General features: G+C 47.4%; 9 protein-coding genes across 9 annotated transcripts in view; 4 read left to right on the plus strand and 5 right to left on the minus strand.

Annotated features, from left to right (window-relative positions):
* Positions 1-283: 283 nt before the first annotated feature.
* MGYG_05625 (hypothetical protein) lies at positions 284-1,675 on the plus strand (the record flags this gene model as incomplete). The annotated part of the gene is made up of 1 exon (XM_003172991.1): positions 284-1,675. One exon carries the CDS (start codon positions 284-286, stop codon positions 1,673-1,675), a length of 1,392 nt encoding a protein of 463 aa, XP_003173039.1.
* A 64-nt stretch (positions 1,676-1,739) lies between these two features.
* Positions 1,740-6,932, minus strand: MGYG_05626 (multidrug resistance protein CDR1; the record flags this gene model as incomplete). The annotated part of the gene is made up of 8 exons (XM_003172992.1): positions 1,740-1,792; positions 1,972-2,824; positions 2,879-2,894; positions 3,045-4,313; positions 4,455-4,625; positions 4,693-5,026; positions 5,049-5,080; positions 5,149-6,932. The coding sequence occupies 8 exons, from the start codon at positions 6,930-6,932 to the stop codon at positions 1,740-1,742; spliced, it is 4,512 nt and encodes a 1,503-aa protein (XP_003173040.1).
* A 1,282-nt stretch (positions 6,933-8,214) lies between these two features.
* MGYG_05627 (hypothetical protein) lies at positions 8,215-9,683 on the minus strand (the record flags this gene model as incomplete). Its single annotated transcript, XM_003172993.1, has 5 exons — positions 8,215-8,367; positions 8,418-8,927; positions 9,043-9,225; positions 9,303-9,554; positions 9,633-9,683. 5 exons carry the CDS (start codon positions 9,681-9,683, stop codon positions 8,215-8,217), a joined length of 1,149 nt encoding a protein of 382 aa, XP_003173041.1.
* A 1,792-nt stretch (positions 9,684-11,475) lies between these two features.
* Positions 11,476-13,200, minus strand: MGYG_05628 (hypothetical protein; the record flags this gene model as incomplete). Its single annotated transcript, XM_003172994.1, has 4 exons — positions 11,476-12,232; positions 12,289-12,441; positions 12,487-12,805; positions 12,879-13,200. 4 exons carry the CDS (start codon positions 13,198-13,200, stop codon positions 11,476-11,478), a joined length of 1,551 nt encoding a protein of 516 aa, XP_003173042.1.
* A 1,549-nt stretch (positions 13,201-14,749) lies between these two features.
* Positions 14,750-16,083, plus strand: MGYG_05629 (salicylate hydroxylase; the record flags this gene model as incomplete). The annotated part of the gene is made up of 2 exons (XM_003172995.1): positions 14,750-15,727; positions 15,784-16,083. The coding sequence occupies 2 exons, from the start codon at positions 14,750-14,752 to the stop codon at positions 16,081-16,083; spliced, it is 1,278 nt and encodes a 425-aa protein (XP_003173043.1).
* An 848-nt stretch (positions 16,084-16,931) lies between these two features.
* On the minus strand, positions 16,932-18,541 carry MGYG_05630 (hypothetical protein; the record flags this gene model as incomplete). Its single annotated transcript, XM_003172996.1, has 11 exons — positions 16,932-17,162; positions 17,218-17,572; positions 17,629-17,659; positions 17,727-17,752; positions 17,806-17,830; positions 17,886-18,015; positions 18,100-18,144; positions 18,217-18,223; positions 18,278-18,331; positions 18,398-18,432; positions 18,503-18,541. The coding sequence occupies 11 exons, from the start codon at positions 18,539-18,541 to the stop codon at positions 16,932-16,934; spliced, it is 978 nt and encodes a 325-aa protein (XP_003173044.1).
* Positions 18,542-19,349: 808 nt separating this feature from the next.
* MGYG_05631 (hypothetical protein) lies at positions 19,350-20,174 on the plus strand (the record flags this gene model as incomplete). The annotated part of the gene is made up of 3 exons (XM_003172997.1): positions 19,350-19,453; positions 19,653-19,891; positions 20,119-20,174. 3 exons carry the CDS (start codon positions 19,350-19,352, stop codon positions 20,172-20,174), a joined length of 399 nt encoding a protein of 132 aa, XP_003173045.1.
* Positions 20,175-20,805: 631 nt separating this feature from the next.
* Positions 20,806-22,341, plus strand: MGYG_05632 (IFRD domain-containing protein; the record flags this gene model as incomplete). Its single annotated transcript, XM_003172998.1, has 2 exons — positions 20,806-21,005; positions 21,084-22,341. 2 exons carry the CDS (start codon positions 20,806-20,808, stop codon positions 22,339-22,341), a joined length of 1,458 nt encoding a protein of 485 aa, XP_003173046.1.
* A 906-nt stretch (positions 22,342-23,247) lies between these two features.
* The window catches only part of MGYG_05633 (STE/STE7/MEK1 protein kinase), a gene marked incomplete at both ends in the record, with an annotated part of 1,755 nt that continues 892 nt past the window's right edge, over positions 23,248-24,110 (minus strand). The window contains 2 exons of the mRNA XM_003172999.1: positions 23,248-23,796; positions 23,858-24,061. Of these exons, the coding sequence (XP_003173047.1) occupies positions 23,248-23,796; positions 23,858-24,061 (753 nt within the window). The remainder of the gene's footprint in view (positions 23,797-23,857; positions 24,062-24,110) is intronic.

Here is a 24,110-nt window from a genome sequence, read left to right on the forward strand (position 1 = left end):
TTGTACTAGTCTTCTTTGGGACTAGCGCCTGCAGGTCCGTCCGTTAAGCGCTAGTCCGGATTAGGACTTAGAGTTTTAAGCCGCAGGTCCCGTGCTTGGCCCAGACTGGCGGGACAGAAAGCAGAGAAAAAAAAAAACACCTTCAAAAACTTCACCTTTCACAACAGACGTCGGCCAGCTTCGATACGTCACCACGCTACCACGTTCACTGGTATAACGGCAGACAACGCAAAAAAAGTTAAATTTATCTTGATTGTGCTCGGTTGTGCTCGGTATATTGAATATGGCGTTCCGGGGTGAGAGGTTTCATATTGACCTCTCAGACGATGAGGACACATCAGCTACGGCAACGGCTCCAACAGCTTCTATCCCGTCTCTCAGCAGCTTCGTTAGCGATATACAAGAACGGACGCCCTCTGCGCCTACTCCCCCTTCTGCTCCGACGCCCAAGTCAAATCATAATACCTCGACCGGATTCCCCGCACACCGCAAACGCAACAAAGTATCTGCCTTCAAAAGGCAGCGTGAAAGTGCGAGCGCAGGCACTGAAAATGAACATCCCGTAGTAAAAGTCAATACGGAAGCGGATGAGAGGCGGGCTATCGCTGAAGAAAACAAGCGGAGGATAGAGGCCATGTCAGAGGCTGAAATTAATGCCGAACGAGCCCAACTTACGGCCTCTTTGCCCGCATCACTGATCGAAAGGCTGCTGAGAAGGGCCAATATTGAAGAAGATCTCCAGGAAACACAGGGCGAGAAACGAGATGTTGCGAGACAGCTCCAATTGAGTTCTTCTGGTGTGCCTGATGAAAAACCGCAGAAGACGGTTTCTTTCGATATACCGACTAAGCAACCTACAGCGGAAGAGGTTAAAGATGACGAACGGGAACAGCCATTTATTCATCCAGATGACCTTCCACCCTCAAATCCACCATCTAGCCTACATCCAGCTTCTCAACCGCCGCCGCCAATCCATTTTCCTCGTCCGCCGCCTCGCTTCGAACCGATGCCAAACCTCGACCCATCGTCACCTTCGTTCCTTTCCGATCTCCAAACACACTACTTCCCTGACACTCCTCACTCTGCATCTAGCCTATCGTGGCTACGGTCCTCTGACTCTGATTCTGACCAGTCATCCGCCTACCACCCTTCTAGCACTGCAACCTCCATCGCCCCAGCAGCACTCCGTTTCTCGCTCAAAGGAGCCATCCTCGCGCCACGCACTTCTCTCTCCATCCCGCCGTCTAAGGGTCTTCATCACCATGCCGCTGACCCAGAGGCGGCAGGATATACTGTTCCAGAACTCGCCATACTCTCACGTTCCACAGTGCCTGCTCAGCGGTGTCTAGCCTGGCAGGTACTAGGCCGTGTGCTTTACCGTCTCGGTAAAGGAGAATTCGGTGAACAAGACAGCCCGCTAGTTAATGGGCTATGGAGCGTCGTAGAACGAGAGGGTGTTGTGGCTGGTATGCTGTCTGAGGCTGGAGGGGATGCCGATATTGATGACGATGGAAAGGAGGCTTCATCCAACGACAGTCCTACTCCGGTTCAGACAAAACCTGGAGGCATTGGGCGACATGCCAGCGCTAGAGCATGGGCTACAGAGGCAGTCTGGCTTTGGCGGCGAGGAGGAGATGGAAAGAGGGGCCTTAGGAGAGAGTCAGGAGCTGTTTAAAGCATCTTTTGATTAATATCTTCAGGTAGTTTCTGACACATTTTTACTACGATCTCTTTTACGACTAATGACCTGATGTCTTTCGATAAACATTAAAATTAGCGTAGCCTTGTGATACTGAGCAGTTATCATACCATTATCAATCAAACCCTCTTTCCACCATTCTTATGAATATACTCAATGGTATTAATCATTTAACAGAATAGAAAACAGCATTAAATTAAAAGCTATTAGATATTATAAAGACAAAACTAGTTTACCAAGATATAGTGACGCTTTTTCTCAGTAAATCTTACCGATCTGCTCCCGTTTCCTAGGATATTTCTCCATTCGTCCAGTAATAACAGCCCGGCAATATGTTCCAGCCCGGCCAAGGTGATACATAATGACACTGATCAACCTATTCGGTCGCCCAGATGACTTCCTCACACGGATCAGATAATATAGTGCAGCAGTTGCAAAGACATTGAAGACAATATATGCCCATCCAATTCCGAAGTTTCTCCATCGGTCACTCCAATATATTTCAGAGCCTGCTAAGAATTGATCGCCGTTAGATAGAGGGCAGTATTGGCATTGGCTGGTACTCGTCGGATTGTAAAGCCTGCCTGGAGCACCTGCTTCCACAAATTTCTGCAGATACTGAGCACAAGTAGCTCCACTTGGAGGATCAAATATTGCCAACTCATTCTGCGCACATTTCACCTCTCGACCGTGTAGCGAAGTTGCTGCAAGGCCGCCCACCGTATACGTGATAGGGGATACTCGCCACATGAATCTCCAAAATCCAGGAAGAGCATTAGGTTTCTGGAGAACGCCATTGAAGGTGACCATGAGACCGAACATGGTTGTGGCGATTCCTCCAGCCGTTTCGGCGTCTGGTAAACCGGCAATTATCATTTGTGCAAATGTGGAGGCGAATATGAAGAATTGAACACAATAAAGTAGAAAAATTCCCTGTTGCTCAGACGATAGGTGATTACCAAATGTGGGATAGAAGAGCGAAGCCCATGCAATTATTCCGAGGAGGATCTGATAGGGTATTTCGACGATTATGTTTGCAAACAGGAATACCTTCCAGCTATATGCACGAGATGGACGCTCCCGAACTTCAAATAGATCTCGCTGTGTGACGAACCGTGGCATAATCTATAGTCTCATTAGCTTTGACTCCTTTTTAGGATAAAAAACACCCTATCCTACCTGTTGGACAAGAGAACTAAAAATTGTTGTTAACATGAAAATTGAGAACAGGCTGTTTTGAAGACCTGCCATGGAGGTATTCTGTAGGAAAAAGGAGAAACCACTGTACGAAGGTTGATATTAGCCGTATTGCATTATACAAACGCCGGATATGTAGATGACTTACATGAACAAGGCCGATGCCAGACCCAAGAGCAATTTGCCCCAGATATACGAAGGCGTCCTCCAGTACTGCTGAAAGACACGAGCAGTAACACAATATAGCTGAGAAGTAAAGGGCATGGCGAATTCGCCAGGCTCCTTTTCGGCTGGCTGACCATGACCCTCGTTTCTCTTGCTTGTTTCTGCTTGGATTCGGTCAAGTTCTTGTTGAACATGATGGCTCTCCTCGCTTTCTTTCCATACCGCTGGCCAGTCAATCTTCGACTTTCCGCTTGGCCCGGCGCCGACAATATTAAGCATATACTCTGCTGGGTTTTCACTCGGGCCACATGGTTCTGCTCCGTGGATTTCAAAGTAATTCAGCAAGGTCTCCGAGTTCTTGCCAATATCTCCAAAGTAGACAGTTCTGCCGCCCTTGGCTAGAAAGAGCAAACGGTCAAACTGTTCAAATAGGATACCAGAGGGTTGATGGATAGTTGAGAGGACTGCCTGTCCGTTATCCGCAAGCTTTCGAAGGAATGTGACGATAGACCAGGAACTCTGCGAATCAAGTCCGGATGTAGGCTCATCAAGGAATAGCAGAAGCTGGGGCTTTGCTGCAAGCTCAACGCCAATAGTAAGAAGTTTCCGTTGTTCAACGTTAAGTCCTTCTCCGGGATTTCCAACGACAGCGTCGCTGAAATCTTCCATGCTGAGCATCTTTATTACATCCTCCACATACTCATATTTCTCCTTCTTTGAGACCGACTTAGGCTGGCGGAGATCTGCAGAAAACCGGAGTGCCTCTCGGACGGTTGAGGTCTCTAAATGAAGATCTTGTTGCTGGACATAGCCAGTTTTCCGTTGGAAGGATGAGTCTAATGGTCTGCCGTTTACAAGCATATCTCCTGTAATGACACCAGTGGTAGTTCGTTGTGCAAGGGCATCGAGCAAGGTGGTTTTGCCGGCACCAGAAACTCCCATCAGAGCAGTAAGTGTGCCTGGACGGACCCAGCCCGAGATATTGTCCAAAAGTCGGCGAGGCTCTCCTTTAATGGTGATATCATAAGTGACATTTCTCCAAGTGAAGATATCTTTCTGCGGCGGAATAACTGCAACAGTAGAGCCACCAGGGGCACTCTCTCCGGCTGCACCATTGGTGTTATTGGAAGGTAGGCGAGCTGGGTCATTGGGGTGGATGATACCGCCAGCAGCAGCCTCCTCATCCTTCGATCCCTGGAAATTCTTTGGAAGATGCCCACGACGGAACACCAGGAATTCGGCAGAAGAAGAGCTAGATAGGTTGAGTTCGGAAACCACCAAGTAAACGAAATAGAAAAACACTAGGAAGCCTAGAAGGATCCCTAGATTTCGCCAAATATGTGAGTAGCTGTAGCTATAGCTGGATTCTACCCACGCATCGCCAGAAACTAACATATCTCCAGGGACAGCCCCGGCAACAGGACATGCAAAGTTTTCCCCACTACCGTATGGAGGGACAGGCGTAGCACATGTATAGCTGTTGCCATGGACTTCATTTGTGAGTAATGCTTCGTAGGCGTACGCTATAGGGTTGATATAGCGGATCCATTTGAACCATGGGTGCCTAAATGTTTGTTAGAATGCGAGGCTTCTACCGGTATGGAGAATCTAGGGAGGGTTATTTGACTCACATGTAGGAAGGCTGTATGGTAAATCCAGTATATATCACAAGAGCAAGTATCATGACTCCAGCCAAGGCAAGAGCTTGTGGTATAGTTTTGGTCGCGGCAGCCAACGTGCGAAATATAGCCGACATGGCAAGGATGGTAATGAAAGTGAACAGGAAGAAGATGAAAAACTTTGATGCGGATCTTTCGAGTCCTCCCAAAAAATATATAATGACGTTAAATACCGAAGCCAGGAAAAACTTGATGGGTATATCTGCCACAATGCCTGCCAATGCCTCTGAATATGCATGGTAGAATGCAAAATTCACATGCTTGACAACAATGGGGCGTTGAGCATCTATAAATTATTAGTAAATAACCCTGGAAGATCGAATCGACGTGCTTACATAGTCTGTTTAAAACACATGTTAGATTCTACATAATGTAAGTTATATAGAGAGCTGAAGTGGTTGAACATACCCATTAATTTCAGTGATTGACATTAGACCGCTGAGAAGGATGGCGAAGAAAATGACGGAACCTTTTGCAAAGAAACCATCGGTTGTCTGGGGGGTATTAAAGAAAAGAGAACCAATAATCAAAGCCATCATGATTTGACTGATGTTGGTGGCGATTGTAGACGACTTATCTCCCCAAAGGCGTTGGTATGCACGGACTGTACATAATTTCACTTGCATAGGCACACTGATTCGATACGGGGATTTAGACTTCGTATGCTTTGCCTGTGCCTGACCGTGTGCCTCACGGAGGTCTTTGAGATGGCCTTCTTCAGAAGGGTATTCAGCCTCGAAGTGGTCCATGTTAGCGAGAAGTAGTTTGTTATTCTGTGATTGTTTCCAGTATCGTTCAAATTCGATAGCTGTCCGTGGGACTCTGTTTTCATATCCCTCCTTGGCTATTCTCTCCTTAGGGTTTGTCACAGAGGTCAGAAAATCTGCCGTTGTCTGTCGAGGCGGACAGTACCATCCCATTTCTTCAAAGTATTGCTTTGCAATTCTGGTAGGGCCGAAGTAGATCTGGCGCCCTTCGTAGAGTACAATCACTTTGTCGAAGATATCATAGATGGCTTGACTGGCTTGATAGATTGCCAGGCACTGAGTAATACCACCAACCTGGGAGCCAATTTTCAAAGCCTTTGTAAATTCAAGGGCAGTAGCTGAGTCAAGACCTCTTGTGGAGTTATCCCAACAGCAAATTGGAGCACCGGCAAGCGCTATTTCAGCAATACTGACTCGCTTTCTCTCTCCACCGCTCACGCCACGGACATAGTCATCGCCGACTTTTGTGTTATACGTATGGCTCAAGCCAAAAACCGACATCATCACCCGCGCCAGGTGGGTTGAGAAGTCCTTACGGCTAACGCCGAGTACCCTTTTAGAGGGAGTACGAGCTGCTGCAGCAAACTCGAGAGTCTGACCAACTGTTAGATGCGGGAAATGGTGCTCATCTTCTGCACTGTATACAGCTTCGCCGCGGAGTTCTTTTTTGAAAGTTTGTTGAGACACTCCATTGTAGTGAATTACGGATTCCTTGTTCTTTTGAAGGCCATGTAGTTCACCACAAATTGCTTTCAGGAAGGTAGAGCATCCACTGCCGGGTCGACCTAGGACCATGAGAAGCTCCCCCTCTCGTATTGCTCCATTGAAGTCGTGTAGTATAACCTTCTCTGGATTCCTGTCCTTGCCGCAGTGCTCGCCAGGGCGAAAGAGGGCAGCGAATGGCGAAAGGAATGTGTCTTGATATTGCACGGCAGATCCAGAGCCCAGAACGGTAAGGTTGCGAAACATGACTCCAGTTCTGTTATGCTTAATTCCTTCCTCCTCCATAATATGAAAGAACATACGGGCCCATTTGTAGAAATTGAATTCGGGTTTCGTAGGATCAAGGACAGGGTCACCAATCTTGATTCCAGCAAGAGTATCACGTCGGCTCAGTTGGCCTCCGTCCAGTGTGGGTGATGAGGCATCAGGATGAGAGTCTACCATTGAAAAGGCAGAGGCAATTCGAACCAATTCGGGTCGCGACTGAGGCGACCACGTCCTGACGGCTTCGTACATGGCTTCGGATCCATCGTCATCATTTTCGGATTCGTATATATTATTTGCGGCATCGTTTGTCGGAGTAGTATTGTTCACATGGGCGGCTGAGGGGCGATATGTTGTCTCTGTGACAGCTTCACTTTCGTATTCTTCATGGGCACCAGCTGGCTGACCAGAAAGAGGGTGAGGAGGCTGGGAAGCCATTTTGGTGGAATTAAACGAGTGGAAGCGTTAGATATGAAGGGTGGCCAGATCCAATGGTGTGTTGCGCTGCTATCTATATAAGTATCCCAGCTTGGTACTCAGAGAGGCGACATCGGCGAATACTCCATACAACGCCCGGTAAATTGATCAAGTTCCTGAGCATCGGATCAGACGAATGTTCCCGAGGCTTCCCATGAGAGCGCATACTCTGTACATATAATTATATGCGTGTGGGTGTGAGGGAGGCATGGTATCTGAAAAGGTTAAGCACCGGGATGTATAACTTGCTCTAGATCCCACTATGATAGAATCAAGGTTACCGGGCTATTGCTGGCCCGGCCTTGGTCTACAGGCTTGGGAAAGCCTGGATGAACCAACCAGAAGCCCGTCCACTCCATGTCCGTCTCGGTAGTAGTGAAGTGTTTTGCGCCGGTGGTTGGTACCTTTGGGCGAGGCAACTCCATCGACTGAGTTACGGGGGTTCACATTGCGCCGACTCCACCAAGTAGGATGACGTTTAAGCTGCAGAGGCATAACTCAAATCCGTGAAGATCCTGATGGCCTCTCGGGATACGCAATGCCCGATCTCCCTACGTATAACTACTTGGCGGGCGGACTGTCCTGGTCTGTTTGTCCGAGGTTTCGATCGAGCGTGCTCCATAGTCGCAAGTGAGCTATCCACGCAGGCAACTAGCCTCATGTGAAGACGCCGGAGCCCCGGAACACGGATAAGATGGGAATTAGACTGTTCATCCAGGGGCAAAGTGCAGGGACTGCCGGGCCGAGTCGTCGCGGTGCAGAAGGGATAGCACGGCATAACGGACCAGGCACGGTTCCTGTCAACGCAGTTAGCAAGTCTCGAAACATCCCAAGACAGTCATAGTGACGGTGAAGCAACTACTTACCATTGGCTTCTATCTTCTGGCTGTCATGACCGTCACATTCATGTGAGATACTTGGCTGGTTAACTAGCTTTTGCGCAACGATGATGGTCTTTTGGTGCAGCCTAACTAGTTAGCGAAGTTGTGGCTTCAACTCTGATACAGCCACGATAGCAAAACTACCAAGTGACCAAGCAAACTGGGGCCAAATTGATGTGTGGCGATAATATAGCTGAAATCTCAAAAGGATCAGCCAATCTAAGTGTGCAGCTCTCATATAAACATCAGGATTTCATAAAGGTCAATTTGGTTTATCCTTTGGGCTTTCGCCAATAAGTACTCCGTAGTTCATAACTAACCGGGCGCTTAACCAATTAATACGAAACCAACCACCCCCTTAGCTAACTAAATGGGCCTGTCATTAGTGATTCACTTGTGAGATAGTTAAGAGTCCACTTCACTTTCTCATAATTAGCGGGCCAGATACCATTCTTGCCCCATGTGAGGATGTCGTTTGGATTCAGAGCATTTTTGATCTTCTTGTTGAGCTTCATCTGCACATATTATTGTCGTTCAAGCCGCTGGTACGGTACTCCGTATCGGCAATCTGGTCCATGAGTGCTGGATGAGCTCGATACGCGCTCCAGCCCTTGCTCGCGGCATCTTCATCAACGAGGGTCTTGGTGAGCGAGTGAGCACGGCGTCTCGACTCGGGACCCTTGCGATTGAACAGGATGCAGGCCATATGGTGTATCTGCCAGGCTGAAACCATGAATGCACAGATGAAGTCGAGGCCGAACTTCTCGCATCGATGGCGAATGAGGCTGTAGTCACTGCGCTCCCTCACCTTGGCGATGAGCGCAAAGAATAAGTGGCTGCCGTTGGGGAGCCAGTTGACCCAGGTAAGCTCTGTGATCGAGGGTATTCCCTGCAAGGTGTTCCTCCATATTTGCAGGGCGACGTCGTCTGGCCTTTCCTTTGGGAAATAGAACTTGGATCCCGCTATCTTGCTGGAGGAGGACTTGATGATCTTCTGGAGGGTCTTGCGATCCTCAGAGGGTTCATAGAGAGCGCCGTAGAAATTCCAGCAGCCGAGATTCGCCTTGGCTGCGATCTTGTCCAGTTTGGCGTTTGTGAGTGGTTTGTCAGAGCCTGCTTATGCGGTTCTAGGGGATCTATCTTGGTGTTAGAAATATGTAAAGCAGAAGGGAGTGGGTGAATAGCTATACCCTCAAAGCCGCGTCGAAAAGAATGTTATCCATCTTCGGGACACTCTTGAAGTACAGATGCAGTGCACCAAGGTCGCATAATCTCGACCAAATAGTTTCGGAGATCAAAGAAGGAATGTCAGGCTCAATCAGAGCATATAGACTGTCGACATTGGTCCCCAACGCGTTGTTCATGTTTTTACCCTGGTGTAAGTGTCATTTCAAAAGTCCTCTAGCTTCGTGATAATGTCCGTGTTGGTCCCGCCCATGAACTTTGCAGCCTCTGTAATGAACTCCCTGAATGTTCCTGAACTAGTATTCGGTAGAACAATGGGGTCTTCGGTGGTTTGGCTTGACTTGTCACCGTTTGGGCAATCCGGCTCTTTGATTATGGACACAGATGGCGAACCATTACCAATCGACCCTGCTTTACCGCTGTACTTCTCCATAGCTAACTGTATATCCTTTCCTTTTCCTTCGTTGTCCTGGAATCTGTTATTTGATTTGGGTGAGGAGTGAAATAAGGCATTGCACTAGACTATATATAGACCATTCTCAGCAGTATACACGGAGATACTCATTTACGATCATCTCTATAAAATCCCGCAAGCCGCGTATCCCAGGCATACGGTGAGACACTGCAACGCAGCAGTAGAAGCCATTGTAGGTGTCTCGAGGGAAAACATCCCAGCTTCTAGTCTCTGATACAGCAATTATTGCCTTGATGCGCGTAAGACTGAGCTTCTCGGCTAAGAGCTCTCTCACGCGTGCTCGAAAGCTGCTAACTTGTTCATAGTTGACAGCATCAACTATTAAGGATTCGGTATGAGCTCAAGGTAAATCTCATGATATGGACGAAGCGTCATTGGCCATGATTCAAAGTTTGTTCGTAATGGCCATGCTCTCCCATTGTTCATTTGAATCAGGTCCTAGAGGTCCGGGTGCAGTTTAGTGGCGGACCTTGAGAGTGGTCTCCAGGCTCTGAATTAGTTATTGATATTTTGCTGGCTTAGTCAACCACAGCCAGTCTTCAGTATCGGGTTCAAGGCTTATTTGCCATGAGAGCAAGGAAGGCACCGAAAAGGCAGGGGTGTATGATGAAAATCATAGCGTAAGAAATAAATAACCTTGCGGGGGGTTTTTTTTTTAGGGACTATTACTATCAACAAGCACTCGGCCATGAGTCGGACTGCTCCATTTATAGAATTACAAATTCTCCTTTGAGACATCAGCTTTCTCAATTGGTTGTTGATGGTCTAGATCACAGTTTCCCACGTTTGTCCCTAGATAAGGAGTAGGAAAGCATGCATCTCGGGATAAAAACATATAATACCACTTGTTATCATGCTTTTAGTATCTAGTATCCTTTGCTCCTTTGCCCTGCAGTCCGTACCGCCATTTTTATTATATCAAATGCTGGGCTCCGTATGCTGGTGAGTTGAACCTCAAGCTCCACCGGGCGGAACAGGACCCACATCCCGCTGTTAGTTAAAGTGGGCTAAGCTTTTGCGGCTCTCACTAACTTGTTATTCCCACCACTTGTGTTACTTGCTACCTTATATTATGTATTGAGATGAGAAAAGATTCCTGTCGTTTAAAGTCGCTGAAATGGAGCGGGTACTGGAGCTCCTGGCCGAGCTTGACCTACCAATGGGACTATCTTCAGCGTAACTTTGGCGTAACCGCTAGAAATTAAGACAACAGGCAACACGGCAAATATTCCGCTCAACTTCAACAAGCGAGGTGAAAGAGCGCACAAGAAGATGTTGGCATATCAAAACTGATCAGATCGTCAGAAAAGGCATTTTTTGAATGTGCTTACGATGGCCTATCGGGAAACCATGTCTTGATTTTCCAAGTCTTAGGCGCTTTCTTAGACATAGACCACTACCTCCCTAATGAGCAATCCAACAGGTATACTCCAGTCAACCAGAGAAAGTTCTGTATTTTCTCTAAGAAACATTCTTCCCAAGAAACTATCGGAATCCATGGTGACATGAAGATTGAGAATAGTTTCAAAAAGATCGTAAACTATATGAAAGTATGTGTACTATCTTTATCAATGTAAACTTTAAACAGGTATCTAACGTCCTGCAAGTCTTTAGGTCAGCTCACCAAGCAAGGTCATTTCCATACCTAAAACAGCTTGCCCCAGAGCGGCTTATAATCACGGCAAGAAACTACCAGACTTAAACAAAGAGTCTAGCTGAATTCTTTGATATGAGAAAGAAATGTAGTTTCGCATGCAGTCGAGCAATTAACAATTTATAGCACTTTGGTTTATTAGTTAGCAAGCTCTTCCAATGATCTATAAATGAGTCTAAGCTTCTATAAAGAAAGTAGAGCCATGATACTAGAGCAGAGTTCTAGAGAAATAAAACAAAAATCTCGGCCTTATTTATCTACCTTGCCCTCGATGCTCATTTGACATCAGGCCTTTCACTCAGCCGTTCTCTAGTCCATTTCGGAGTCCCAGCCCTCCCGGGTATCTTTGGGTATCCGTACAAAAACTGCACCGAGTATCAAAGCGGCGACAGCGAATCCCGTGGCCAAGTATGCAGCACTATGATAGCCTTTGAGAAGATTTTCCCCGTCGTCAAATGTATTAACCTCAACTGTCCCAGCAAAGCCTAGGCCTGTGCTCATACCGTAGCTGAGCAAGGTGCCAATCAAAGACCCCGCAATACCCTGGTTCTTCATCGATACGGTATTGCTCGTGATTATTTGAGCCGCCGTGACAATCAAATCGATTGTGAATGACGACAGGATTATTGCTGGAAATGCCATTGCCCAGTAAGTTAAGTCTGCCGGGATAGTAGCTAACAATGCATTGATTGCAACCATTGCCAAACAACCCATGGCAATAATAACTTGAGCGGGTGCTCGAGGAACGAGCCAAGCCGCGAAGAAGGCGTTGGCACCGCCAAGTATGGTTAGCGGCAGGTATTGAATGCCGATTTGGATCAGAGTATCTCCACGGATTATATTCATGTAGACGTTCATGTACCAAAGGAATATACCCAAGCTCATGAACGAGAGGAATATGGCAATCATAAGAATGCCGAATGAGGGTGCTTTCCAGATATTGAACGGAATAATTGGTTGTTTGGAGACCTTCATTCCCCAATATACGAAGCCGGCGAAGTGGATGATGGATAGGCTAAGAAGAGTAATTTCGTAAGGGCTCTCCCATCCAACCAATGGCGCTTGACTGCCAATAATTCAGTATGTGAAACTCGATAGTTAGGCTGGAAATGGGGAACTTACTTCCATACAAAGTTGAATAGCGTAAGGGCACCAATCCCAAGATAAGCACCAACCCAGTCGACTTCACCGTCGGGATCAACAGGTTTATCCGCTGGAATTGCAACCATGGCGACGCCGTAAACAATAAATCCTAGCAAACCTCTTAAAAGTGATCTTAATAAGGAAAGTATTTATCTTTAGGGAATGCTCACCACTTACAGCATGAAGAAGAGCCATTTCCAATCTGTCAGCTGGACGATAACTCCTGAGATAAGATTACCACCAGCAGCACCAACAGGCGCCATTGCTCCAAAGAAAGCAAAGCCTAGATTTCGTTTCCGGCCTGGCGGAAAAGTAATTCCCAATAACGCCACTATGTTTGGAGTCATCAAGCCGCCGCCTATACCACATAGGCCTCTCATGACACACATAGCAATCAGGTTAGGAGAAAACCCTCCACATAAAGCCCACAGCACCCACCACATGCAGCCAACCATGAGAATGTTTTTGTGACCATACACAGCTCCCAATCGACCACCTAGATTTAAAGAAAAAAAAAGTTATAATCCTCATCTTATGTTAAGACGACATCTAGATAGTGGGGATCTTACCAATGAGAACAAAAGTGCCTTGAGTAAGAGGATAAGAAGCGGCAATCCAAACGGATTCTATAGGAGAGGCCCTTAACGACTCCCCAATTGCAAGACCAGAGTTGATGCCGGCACCCAGAGGAATCATTTGAACCATCTGTGTTAGGGTTATAAAAATCAGGAATAAATTTTCTCTCAGAATGCTTGGTGTGGTGTGTTGTAGAAGTGCTTCGGGCGGCATCTCGGCTTTCTGTGAATTTGGTGTAGCCTCTTTGGTATTAGAATTGTCCTGAGAGTCATCATACCGGGGAGAAGGGGCCAGGATATCGTTGTTCAGGGCCATAGTTATGTAGATTTAGATGTCTGAATCTTCAAGGAAGCTGTCAATATGGATATTATTTTAAATGAATATATGAATAATAAAAGGAACAACTAGATCATATATACAAGTTTGGCTTGTATAGATTTCCAATGCTGCCACACTGACAAATGATAATAAGCTTCTTGGTCAGCCAACGTATGGGCAGCAGCGAAACGGATTTGTCAGTCTTGTTAATCTGACTTTGAATACAAATTCATTTGGCTGGGGGCCCGGAGTCTTGGCTTGCATATGCATGCGCTAACCAGCATAGAGTGTAGCTGCATGTCTCTCTGCTGATTTCTGCACGAAAGAAACTGGGGTATTCAGTGACAATGATACGTGAGACGGATCTCGGCAAGCTATGACACCAGGAGTTGAGATGTCAGGTCACCTTGCCTTGCGTAAAGGCGCTTCTCTTAAGCACTTGCATGAATGCGCCTGCTATTTCATGAATGTAACACTCTTTGGGCTCGTAACACCCAGATCCTCAGGCGGTTTAATATATATAGACCGTAGTTAGCCCATGAGAGCTTACAGAGATGGTGGAATTTCATTAGATTAGTTGGGAAGTATACGGTGGCCAGGGGTAAAGTTATTCATCGATTTTGACCAATAGCAGAAATATGCCTGGGTATAACCCTAGTAACAGCGCAGTAGGCAACCACCAATGTGCAAAAGAGCAAAGGCTGGCCAATAGAAGGGGCGTATGGTATCAAAACAGCCCTGTAGCCCGAAGCGAAATAACGCATTTGTCAGATTTGCTAATCATCTTTGTTAAAGCAACACTGTTGGATGGTGTCTTAAAAGAATGGGGAAATATCAATCACAAAGAGCTGACGGGAACGCCCCGGGATTCCAGCAAATGTTCTGGCCGGCATCATACGGGAAGGGAAGCGAGACAAGCATATGGGGTAACCATAGGCGAGTTAACTTGAAATTAATACCACAGTTTACCGTAAGTCAGTATATCTCGTAGTCTCTTTTGCTCATTTGCTCGCGGTTCTAAAAAAAGGAATAGTGGCCCATGCTTTAGTCACGTGATATTATGGAAATAAGTTATTCCGTTATTTTTACCGCTTCACTAATTATTAGCCAATAGAATATAACTATATGAGAACTAAGCTTTAGACATGTGGGTCTATTGAAGAAATTCTGATTAAAGTTGATATAGAAAGCCCTTATTGGCTATTTTCTTCATATTTATAAGCCAATAAGAATTAGAGGCTGCTGGAAAATTTCTTACCAAAGCCAGCCGCTCATCCACCTCACACGGTATCTTCAGGCAACGAGATAACGAGATGGTGTCTCGACAGTCTTAACTGGCTGCGACCTAGCTGTCCTTCGTATTCTCTAACTAAGCTTTCACTAACTAACTAGTTAGTTGGTATCGGGCTGTGTCGAGCGGTAGCAATCATGGTATAAATAGAAGGGTAGGGTTGCTCCCCGCGCAAAGCACCATATACAACCTTGACATACTTCCCCATCACCGATTCTTGAAGCGCCTACGACTTGATATAAATATACCCCCATTATGGTCTGTCTTTCTGAAATATGTATTATCGGCGGGGGAGTGAGTGGCCTTGCATCAGCGCTGACACTGGCTAAATATCTGTCTACCAGAGAGGAACATGCCAACATTACTGTTTATGAGCTTCGAGATCTGCCCGCTAGCCTGGGTGGCGCTGTGAACCTGACTCCTAATGCCCTACGAAACCTTTACAGGCTTGAGGTGCTGCCTCACATCTATAAGAACGAATATGGCACTGAGGTAGACCGGATTGAGCTGTTCTCTAACTATTCTGGCCCCGGCCAGCTTGCTTCGATGGACTTTGTTGACGCTCAAGGAGAACCCATGAGCGGGCTAAAAGGGCTTAGGGTGATGAGGTTGCCTCTGCTGTTGGCCATGATCAACGCTATCGATGATACAGCTCTTGCTGGTATCACTTTAAACATCGTCTATGGCAAAAAGCTTGTCAAGTTAGAACATTCTAATGCTCAGGGGGAGGGAAAGGTACAAGTTTCGTTTGAAGACGGAACTGTAGTCGAAGCAGACCTCGTTTTGGGCTGCGACGGTATTCATTCGAAGACACGAATGAGCTATGTCGACCCCGACCGAGTACCTGTCTACACTGGCATCTCTGTCGCCCAGGGGTACGTTGCTCGCAAAGAAATCGCATCAGACCTTCATTTCAAAGACACAGGCATGATCATGGCTCGAAGGGGATCATTGTTGACCTCCTTCTACGAGTCAACTCGCAAGTTCGTTTACCTAGCCGCGGTGACGGAGTCCAAAGAAGCCCTTTCACGGGACGGATGGAAGGCCAAGGGGGAGGATCAAGAAGCTGTCAAAGCCGATATCCTTGATCGGTTCGGCGACTCCATCTTTCCATGTGTAAGAGAGATGATCACGGCGTCAAATGGCTGGTACTTATTTCCGGTATATAAGCTCCCACCTGGTGGGAAATGGTGTACCGAGAGAGTCATGTTGCTAGGAGACGCAGCCCATGCCGTAAGCCCTGTCAACCATAAATGGCTCTAGATTAAACGTTCTAACGGGATATACAGATGCCGCCACAGGGAGAAAGTATTGGTATTGCCATAGAGGACGCCATTTTGTTCGCTCGAACCCTTGCAAAATACCGGTCATCCCCTCTGTCCGAGACCTTCAGGGTATACGAAGAGCTGCGCCGGCACCGCATAGATGAGCAGTACCAAGAAGCCTCGAGCCGTTGGGAGACTGTTCGCGACTGCGGGTATATCGTGACTAAGCTCAAGGAGATGTTCGTTCCATGGTGGATATGGTGGACAAGCAAAGCCCGAACGGAGACCTTCCTGTCCGATGCTGAGAGTGTTATAATCCCTTGATCACTTAATCAAGGCCCCGACTATATCATCAGCAATATCCACTTCTTTCCCGTCCTTTGTCCCGAGTTGCATATTTTGAGCTCGAAACCTAACTTTTTTTTTCTCGCTGTTTCTCGTTCGTTCCGGTTTGCTTCGTTTCGATAGTTTCCCACTCCATCCTAAAATCACCTCTTTACCCACCATATCACCAATCCCGGCCATTTGTTTCTCGGGCCGTTACTTTGCCGGATTCCGTGCAACAGAAGATGAGATAGCATATATTCCTTTGAATATACCAAACACTACAGTGTTTGCAAACACTTCTTGAAAAGAGATTTGGGAATAAGTAGTCTCTGAAGGAAGCGGTGTTCTGGGTTGAAGGCAGGATGGAAATTTCTTCCCCAATTTCTGGAACTGTAGCGGCATTCATCGTTGCCCATCTATAGCCCTGCATATTGGCATACGCCATTCTATGTTTATATTGCGTCCTTGCATTATCACATGCGACATATCTCCTGATCTCGAAATGAAATTCTCTTGCCTGGGATTCCATATGTGGCCTTGTAGCTTTTGGCAATGAACTCAACGCCAACTGAAAGATTGAAGGACAAGGGAGTGTTCGAGAAGGGTGTGAGCGAGAGTCAGTCGCATGGCGATATTGTTTATCGGGGTATCATAACAGGCAGGGAGGTGATATTCATGAAATAGCATCCGAAAGCGGTCCTATTATTCAAGTAAATAACTATAGCTATTGGTCCAAAGAAAGTTCTTCATATTATTAGCCATGCTACCGAGCCGATTAAGAAAACCATGTTAGCCCTTACGCAACCATCCCTACTCCAGTATGTGTTAGATAGCGAAATATATGGCTATGGTTTCCTCCCAATAACAATATGCACTTTTAAATAGAGATGCAAGGACCGATCCTGAAGCTCCGCTCGGACGTCGTCACAAAGATCGTTGACCTCTTCCCGAGTCCATTTCAGCACACGGGTGAATAAAGCAGGAGTGTATGAGCCAACAGCTTGCACCGCCTGCACTTGCTGAAATTTACCTATCTCCTTCAGCTTTGGATCCTTTGGCCAAGTGCCAACTGGAAGCTATGAGAAATTTAGTAACATGCAGCGGAGAAGGTAGTAAACAGGTCAGAGTTACCATTAGGACCTGGACCTGGACATCTTTAAAACCAGCCCTAACCATTCTGCTGGGCCAGGTGTGGGCTTCGGTCAAGGATTTGCCGAACATGCCACTAGCTCTTTGCAGGTTTGCAATGTAGCTGGGTAGAACTTTTGCTCTCGCCATCCCTCCGTCGACTGAGAAGACTGATGGGTCGGTAGTTTGCATCTCAAGCCATCCGCCGGGGTTTAGATTTTCAAATGCCTGAGACATGAAGCGATCATGATCACTGATGGATCCCATGAGCTCACGGGTATGTATAAAGTCAAAGCCGGATGAATACGACCACTCGGTTTCGAAGTCGTCGATTTCAAAGATCACATTAGGCGGGACCCTGGCCAGATGTTTTAGCTTGACCCATGGAAAGTTAAGGTCATAAGGTATACATACCATGGCGACTGGATGGCACTCAAGTCCGTTCCTAGTAGGATGAGTGAGCGATATATTGAAATATGATTGATAGTGGTGAAATGACGAAATAGACATACCGTAAACTTCAGCATTCGGATGCTCACTATTGAGGCTTCTTAGTCACTGTCATGGTAGATAAAGCAACTCAATGCTTACTCTGCAAAGTCATTTGCCCATAGGCCTAGTATCAAGTCAGCCTGGTGTCTGCGGTCAAGTCGAACGGAAGAGATACACACCTGTCCCTGTTCCGAGGTCCAAAACTCTGCCCGGATTCGATATCGGTGCAAGGTACAGTGCACCGCCTAGGAGTAAAAGGTAGATGTGGTGAACAAAGTCCATGCGGTCTTGCTCCTCTTTATCATTGGGCTATGGATAGATGTCAGTATTGACTTGGTCTCGGGAGTAGGCGTGGTGATGAATGGAGGAGTATAGAGGGTATCAAACGCATACGAGTGGGTATATTCCTTCACGAAACGCATGGTACCGTCGGCCGTTCTATATCAACAACTAACTATCAGTGGAAATTGAATTTGGTATAATCTCAGTTAGTGGCTTTTGTTTTCTAACCTCATATCTAAACACATGTTAGTTACCTTTGCATCAAACGCCCTGAGAGGGTGTTGCTCACTTATAATTGAGAACGCTCGAAGTCAAAGAGCTTAGGTAGCTCTGTTCATCTGCACTATCGTAGAGTATGGAGTATTAGTTGGTGTAGCTGACCCCGAGGAAATAGGAGCTAAGGTTTTACAATTCATCTTCATGATCGGCCTCTTTGCACGCCGCCTGTAAGCAACATCAGAACTTGGTCAAACAAATGCAGCAGACTTGAGGAAACTGTTGGATTTTAGCGTACATCAATCTCAAGACCTCGTTCGTCTGCAACAGCAACCATGGTTGCTTTCAGCTGTAAAGGAGATGCAACATTCGGTGTCCCCTGAACCCGGCCGGCCAAGCATATAAGATGAAACCAGCCGTGATAACGAGTATCGAAGACGGTTCACAGGGCAAGATCACTTGAGGCGAACAGGAGATGTGAATGACAATATAATATTGTGTCCAGGAGAAGAGTCCTTGGTGCTCTATGTTTTGGGGATTTAAGTACGGAGTATGCTTTCCTTGCCACTGTCTAAGCTTTAGACAGGCAAATGAACCATCTACCAGATAACCGGAACAACCTAAAGGGCTGAAGGAGGAGCATGAAAAGGAGAGGAGTTAAAAAATGAAAATGACGGGGGTGGGAGAGGAGAAAAGGGCCCAACAGTCGATTTAGATAATTAGGAGAGGAAAAAGTCTGTGTGAGTCGTCTGTCGGCACTCCACCCCGGTGCATCAGGTTCGTACTATATACGCTTCTGCATATGCAAGATAGCGCTCTCTTCCCCGTCTTGATGCGCTATGGCTCCAGTTTCCCCCTATGGATTTGGGTTTGCAGCAGGGATGATAGCGTGGAATTAGTCTGGGTAGCTTTGAAACGGGAGAGAAGGGGGCTTTGTACGTCGAGAACGTCTGGAGACGGGTCCGGATGTGAATACATAATATCCATGTAACCCCCACACAGTGACATGCCTCTCCTCTCTAAGATAAAGATCTCTCGAGACAAAGAAACGTCGGCTACGGAGTATGATCTCTGCAGATGCTAATAATAACAGTTTTTTCTAACTGTTTAATTCATCTGTCGGGTCGACGGAGCTCCTTTGGTGGATGGTCGTTGGCTCGTTTGGTCCGCACTTGTGGTCTGCATATGCAAAAAGAGCGCCTCCCACCGACTTGCCGCTGGACCAGCCCGTCGAACTCCACGGCCCTGGGTAAGATGGCATCTCGCCACGAAGAGAGCGAGAACGAGCAGCGAAGGGGGGAGTCGAGTCGTCGATAAGCAAGCAAACAAAGAACGCTGTCCAGTGAACCCTGGTTGGGTGTATGAGGCTGCTGGTTTGAACTCTGCCCGCAGAAACTAGCTTAAGCCCCAAGCCAGTCCGTATGCCAACACTCCTGTTGACTAAGCAGGGATAAGTTGACCTGTATCGACGGATGTTACGGAGTTGACTTTGCCCATCCCCATCCATGCATGGCAACATTTGGTTTCCAGGATGCGAGTGTTCTCTTCTTTGATGCGAAGAGCCGTCAACCAGAGCCTGATATCGACAATACGGCGCAGATTCCGGATATGTATATCGGTCCCATGGGCAAGCCCATACTCCATACTCTGTTGTCCGCACCCCTGAGAACTCCGTACTCTGTACGGAGTAAGTCTCCTTTTCAAGAAGGATTAACATCCAGCATGACGGGGCCTAGGCTGTCACACCCGAGACGCTCCAATCGTCTTGACTTTCTCCCACCTCCAAAACGCGCTGTTGATCTATCAAAATCTCGACCTCTTGAGAAAAGCCATCGACCTTTTTGTTTCTTTTTGTTTCTTTTTCCTTTTTTCCTTCCTTTTTCTGAATGACTAAGCCTAATAACGTGACTGTAGACTGGATGACTAATGGAGATAACGTGACCTTGACTTTATCACATGACCATGACTAAGCAACCAATCAGACCCGTCATATTTCGCACCCCGTGCACAGGTCACACCGCCTTCGAGCTTAGTCATCTCCCCTTCTGCCGTCATCTTTTTTCTTCTTTTTCTTCTTTTGCTGCTTTTTCTCGATAAATAAAACATCATCATCGTCACCTTCGCAGCCGCCAACAAAACCAACCGCCTTACCCTGTCCTGCCTTAGCCTTGCTGCACCAGCGCCTGACAGCTCCTTACGCCTGCCAGCGAACACCCGACTTGCGCGACCCGCAGCTCCTCATGTCCTCACGCCTCTCCCGCCTGCACAGAGCTTATCGAGGTTCAGTGGCTTTGGGATAACACAGTCCGTCTATAAACCGCTGTCGCTCACTCTACGAAGCACATCAGCGTACGGGGCGTTGACAGACATCAACGAACGCCCGAAGTACAAGAAAAAGGAACAAAACCACCTTGCAGACAGACCCACACGGGGTTTGGTTATCTGATAAGGAGCTGCCTTACCCCTCGTCCTCCTCCGCGGCCACAAAGATATATCCCCCCATACATATATCTTGCCTCCTTTCATCACCGACGAAACAACGAACGAACGAAGCCCGCTACATCTATCTATATTCATACAGAGATACGGAGCAACGCTACCATGCGCGACCTTCGACGCCGTGCTCTCGAGAGCAACAAGACTGTCTCTCGGAAGGCCCAGAGTCGGGGAGTGTCTGTACCTAACTCGAGAACGCCGTCAGCCCACAGCTCTCGCCAGTCCTCGAGGAATGTCAGTCGCCACCCTTCAGACGACGAAGAAGAAGATGACGATGATACTCGGAGTGTAGGAACTGCCTGGAGGTACGTATTCATTTTTTATTTTTATTTTTGGCCTTCGATCTACATCATATTAGCTTCGTCATCTAACAGTTTTGATAGCAATATCTCGGCTGAAGAGTCCACTGCGGGAGAAGACGCCGAGAGCAGCCGTGCTCCCTTGCAGGATGTCATCAAGGAACTTATCGATCGGAAACGCAGCAGTGTCCAGGGACGAGAGGACTATCTCCACGCATTTGTCCGGATGCTGACTGCCCACTACCAGGAAGAAGAGCTGGGTGAGCAGATGGACGAGCTGCTCAAGGTGTTTGCCAAATCCATCAGATCCGAAATCAGCGACAAGGAAACCATCCTAGCTCTTAGGGCTACGGCTCTCATGGCCGTAACCATGCTCGACGACACCATCTATCCATCCATGAGCTCAGTCGTCAAACGAGCCGTCATGGACTCCGCTTCCTTCGCTGTTAAGGCCGCCGCCATTCGAACACTGAGTGCCTGTACCATCTTTGGAGGAGCAGGTGACGACGGCATACTCGAACAGATGAATTTCCTGATGGAAATAGCCATGTCTGACGGTGCCTACGTCGAGGCTGCCGACGACTCGGACACCGTTACCGCCGCCTTGGAAGAGTGGGGATTCCTCGCCTCCCACATAGAAGACCTCGAAGTTGAGAGCGAAGAGGCCGTAGAGGCCTTTGCCGACCAGCTGGAGAGCAGCGAGACCAGCGTGCAGGTTGCAGCTGGCGAGAACATTGCCCTCCTCTACGAAAAGAGCTACACGCCCAGGGAAGAAGACGAGTCGGATGAGGAAGACAACTACAACGTCACCGACGACGACCGTTCATCCACCCCATCAGACGATGAGGACGATAACGGTGCAAAACTCATCAAGCGATACGACGCATATCACAACACCCACCGCATCATCAGACAGGTCGAGGCTTTGGCCCATATCTCCGGCCGTCACATCAACAAGAAAGACAAACGCTCCCTGCACACCAACTTCACATCCATCCTGAACACCGTCATCAACCCCCGCCGTGGCCCACAGTACAGCAACGCAATCGACTTTGAAACTAACCACAGCTACGGCAGCCGCAAGACAGTCAAGTTCCATCGAAACAGCTACATGCGTGTCGACCGATGGTGGAAATGGATCCGTCTCGCCGGTATGCGCAGGATCCTAGGAGGAGGATTCATCGACCACTACTTTGAAGGTAACAGAGCCATCCTCGAGACCTTGCCTGTTACTCTCGACGTAGGCAACTCCGGACCAGCTTTTAGCGGTGGGAAGACCAAGTCTGGCAAACGAGGAGCCGGAAGAGTCAAGGGCGCCGACGTTCTCTCTACCTCTCACTAGCTTTCTTTCTTTCTTTCTTTCTTTCTCTGTATTCGCATTTCTATTCTGTTTCATCTTTACTATGTTTACGATATCGATTTGTGATGGATTTTCTTTCACTTCTATCTACGTATTTGGGTGGATGAAGAAGTATAATAAAAAGGGAGGCTTGCTGGATTAGTCGAGCTGGTTTACGGTGGCAACTGCATATTCGGGCATCTATCCTATTCTCTGGATTTATTTCTTTTACTCGTTGTTTGATTTGATGTTAGAAAGCTGATTCTGCGCTCGCCTAATATCCAAAAACAACCAATGCGAGGCTATTCATATAAACACCATCTATATACAAGACAAAATGGCATTTGATTCATACATACATCTATTCACCACAACTACAACAATATAATAATTTAACAACCGCCGAATAACATCATGTATTCAATATAATTCTATAAAGGAAAGCATCCGAATTATGTACATTTCTAGATATGCGATTCTGATTGCCAAAGGTACCATTGCATACATGCTAGAGAGGTCATTATTATGATAACTACACGGGTAGACGATGGGAGGTAAATATGTATAGATCGAGGGTATGAGGGCTTGAGTAGAGAAACACAACATAACGCGATACAACAGGATAGAATAACAGCAGAAGAGAAGAGGGCAAAAAGTAAAAAAAAGAGAGAGCAATTGGATGAAAGAACAGAGTGCGATAATAGAAAGAGATGGATGGATGGATGAATAGATCGATTGATAAAACACAGATGAAAGGCAAGAAAAGTTAAGTTATACGGCGGAAAGCAGAGAAAAGGAAAGCAAAGCAAAGATATGAAAAATGAGATGAGATGAATGGCGCCGGTTGAAAATGTAGATGGTTGGATGCAGGTTTAGTTAGTTAGTTTGATAGTCAAGTGAAGGGTTAAATTATATCCGGTTCTGTTGCTGGTTTCGCCATGTGTCGGATGAAGGGGGTACGGGTAAGGGGCCCTTTGGCGGAGGACCAGCTAGATGCGGAAGACCAGCGGACTGCGAGCCATTCCTGGTAGAATGGTATACTGGTGAGGGTGCTGGGCGAGGAGCGGCAAAGGGGCCCTGAGAGGTGGATGTGGCGGAGTGAGGATATGGCGAGCGAGAGGAACGAGGCACCTGGCCCTGGGTGTTGAGTGATAGCTTCTCGAAGCCCATAGACGAAGAGCCGTCAATGCCGTAAGAGGCTTGTGGGCGAGATCTGGGTGTGATGTCTCCTGCGATGTTGAGCGGGATGTCTCCTGAAGTTGCTTGGCGGGGGGTGTCATCCGGGGTGTGAGGACTGGAGGAGGATGGGGATTCGCCTGATCCTCCATCGCGGGTGATGGCTTTGGGGGCAGGAGGTGCAAGGTATGACTTTCGGTTGTGCTGCTCCATCATGCTGATTGCCCATTCCCGAAGGTTGACAGGGGTTCTCTTAGCAGCTAGAATGAATGCATCGTGGTCCTGTAGATGTGTTAATTCGTGTTATAATAAGTAGGAAGTAGATAAGAGCATGGATACATACGTATAGCTGTCGTGGGGTTGGTCGTTCTTCGGGTTTCTTCAGTAGACACTTTGCAACGAAGTCGTCTAATATCTTTGGAAAGGCATCACTCTTGGGTAGCTTCGGAGCTGGTTCGTGCACGATCTGTTGGAGTAGGTCAAGGATGCCCATAGGTCCTGCACTTGCCCGGTCTCCGGCAGAGGTATCGGATGTGTCGAAGGGAATCTTCAACAGCAGTCATGACGTCAGCGCACTCCAGACGTCGACGTACAGA

This window comes from Nannizzia gypsea, genomic scaffold (genome assembly GCF_000150975.2).
Source record: "Nannizzia gypsea CBS 118893 supercont1.4 genomic scaffold, whole genome shotgun sequence".
NCBI lineage: Eukaryota > Fungi > Ascomycota > Eurotiomycetes > Onygenales > Arthrodermataceae > Nannizzia > Nannizzia gypsea.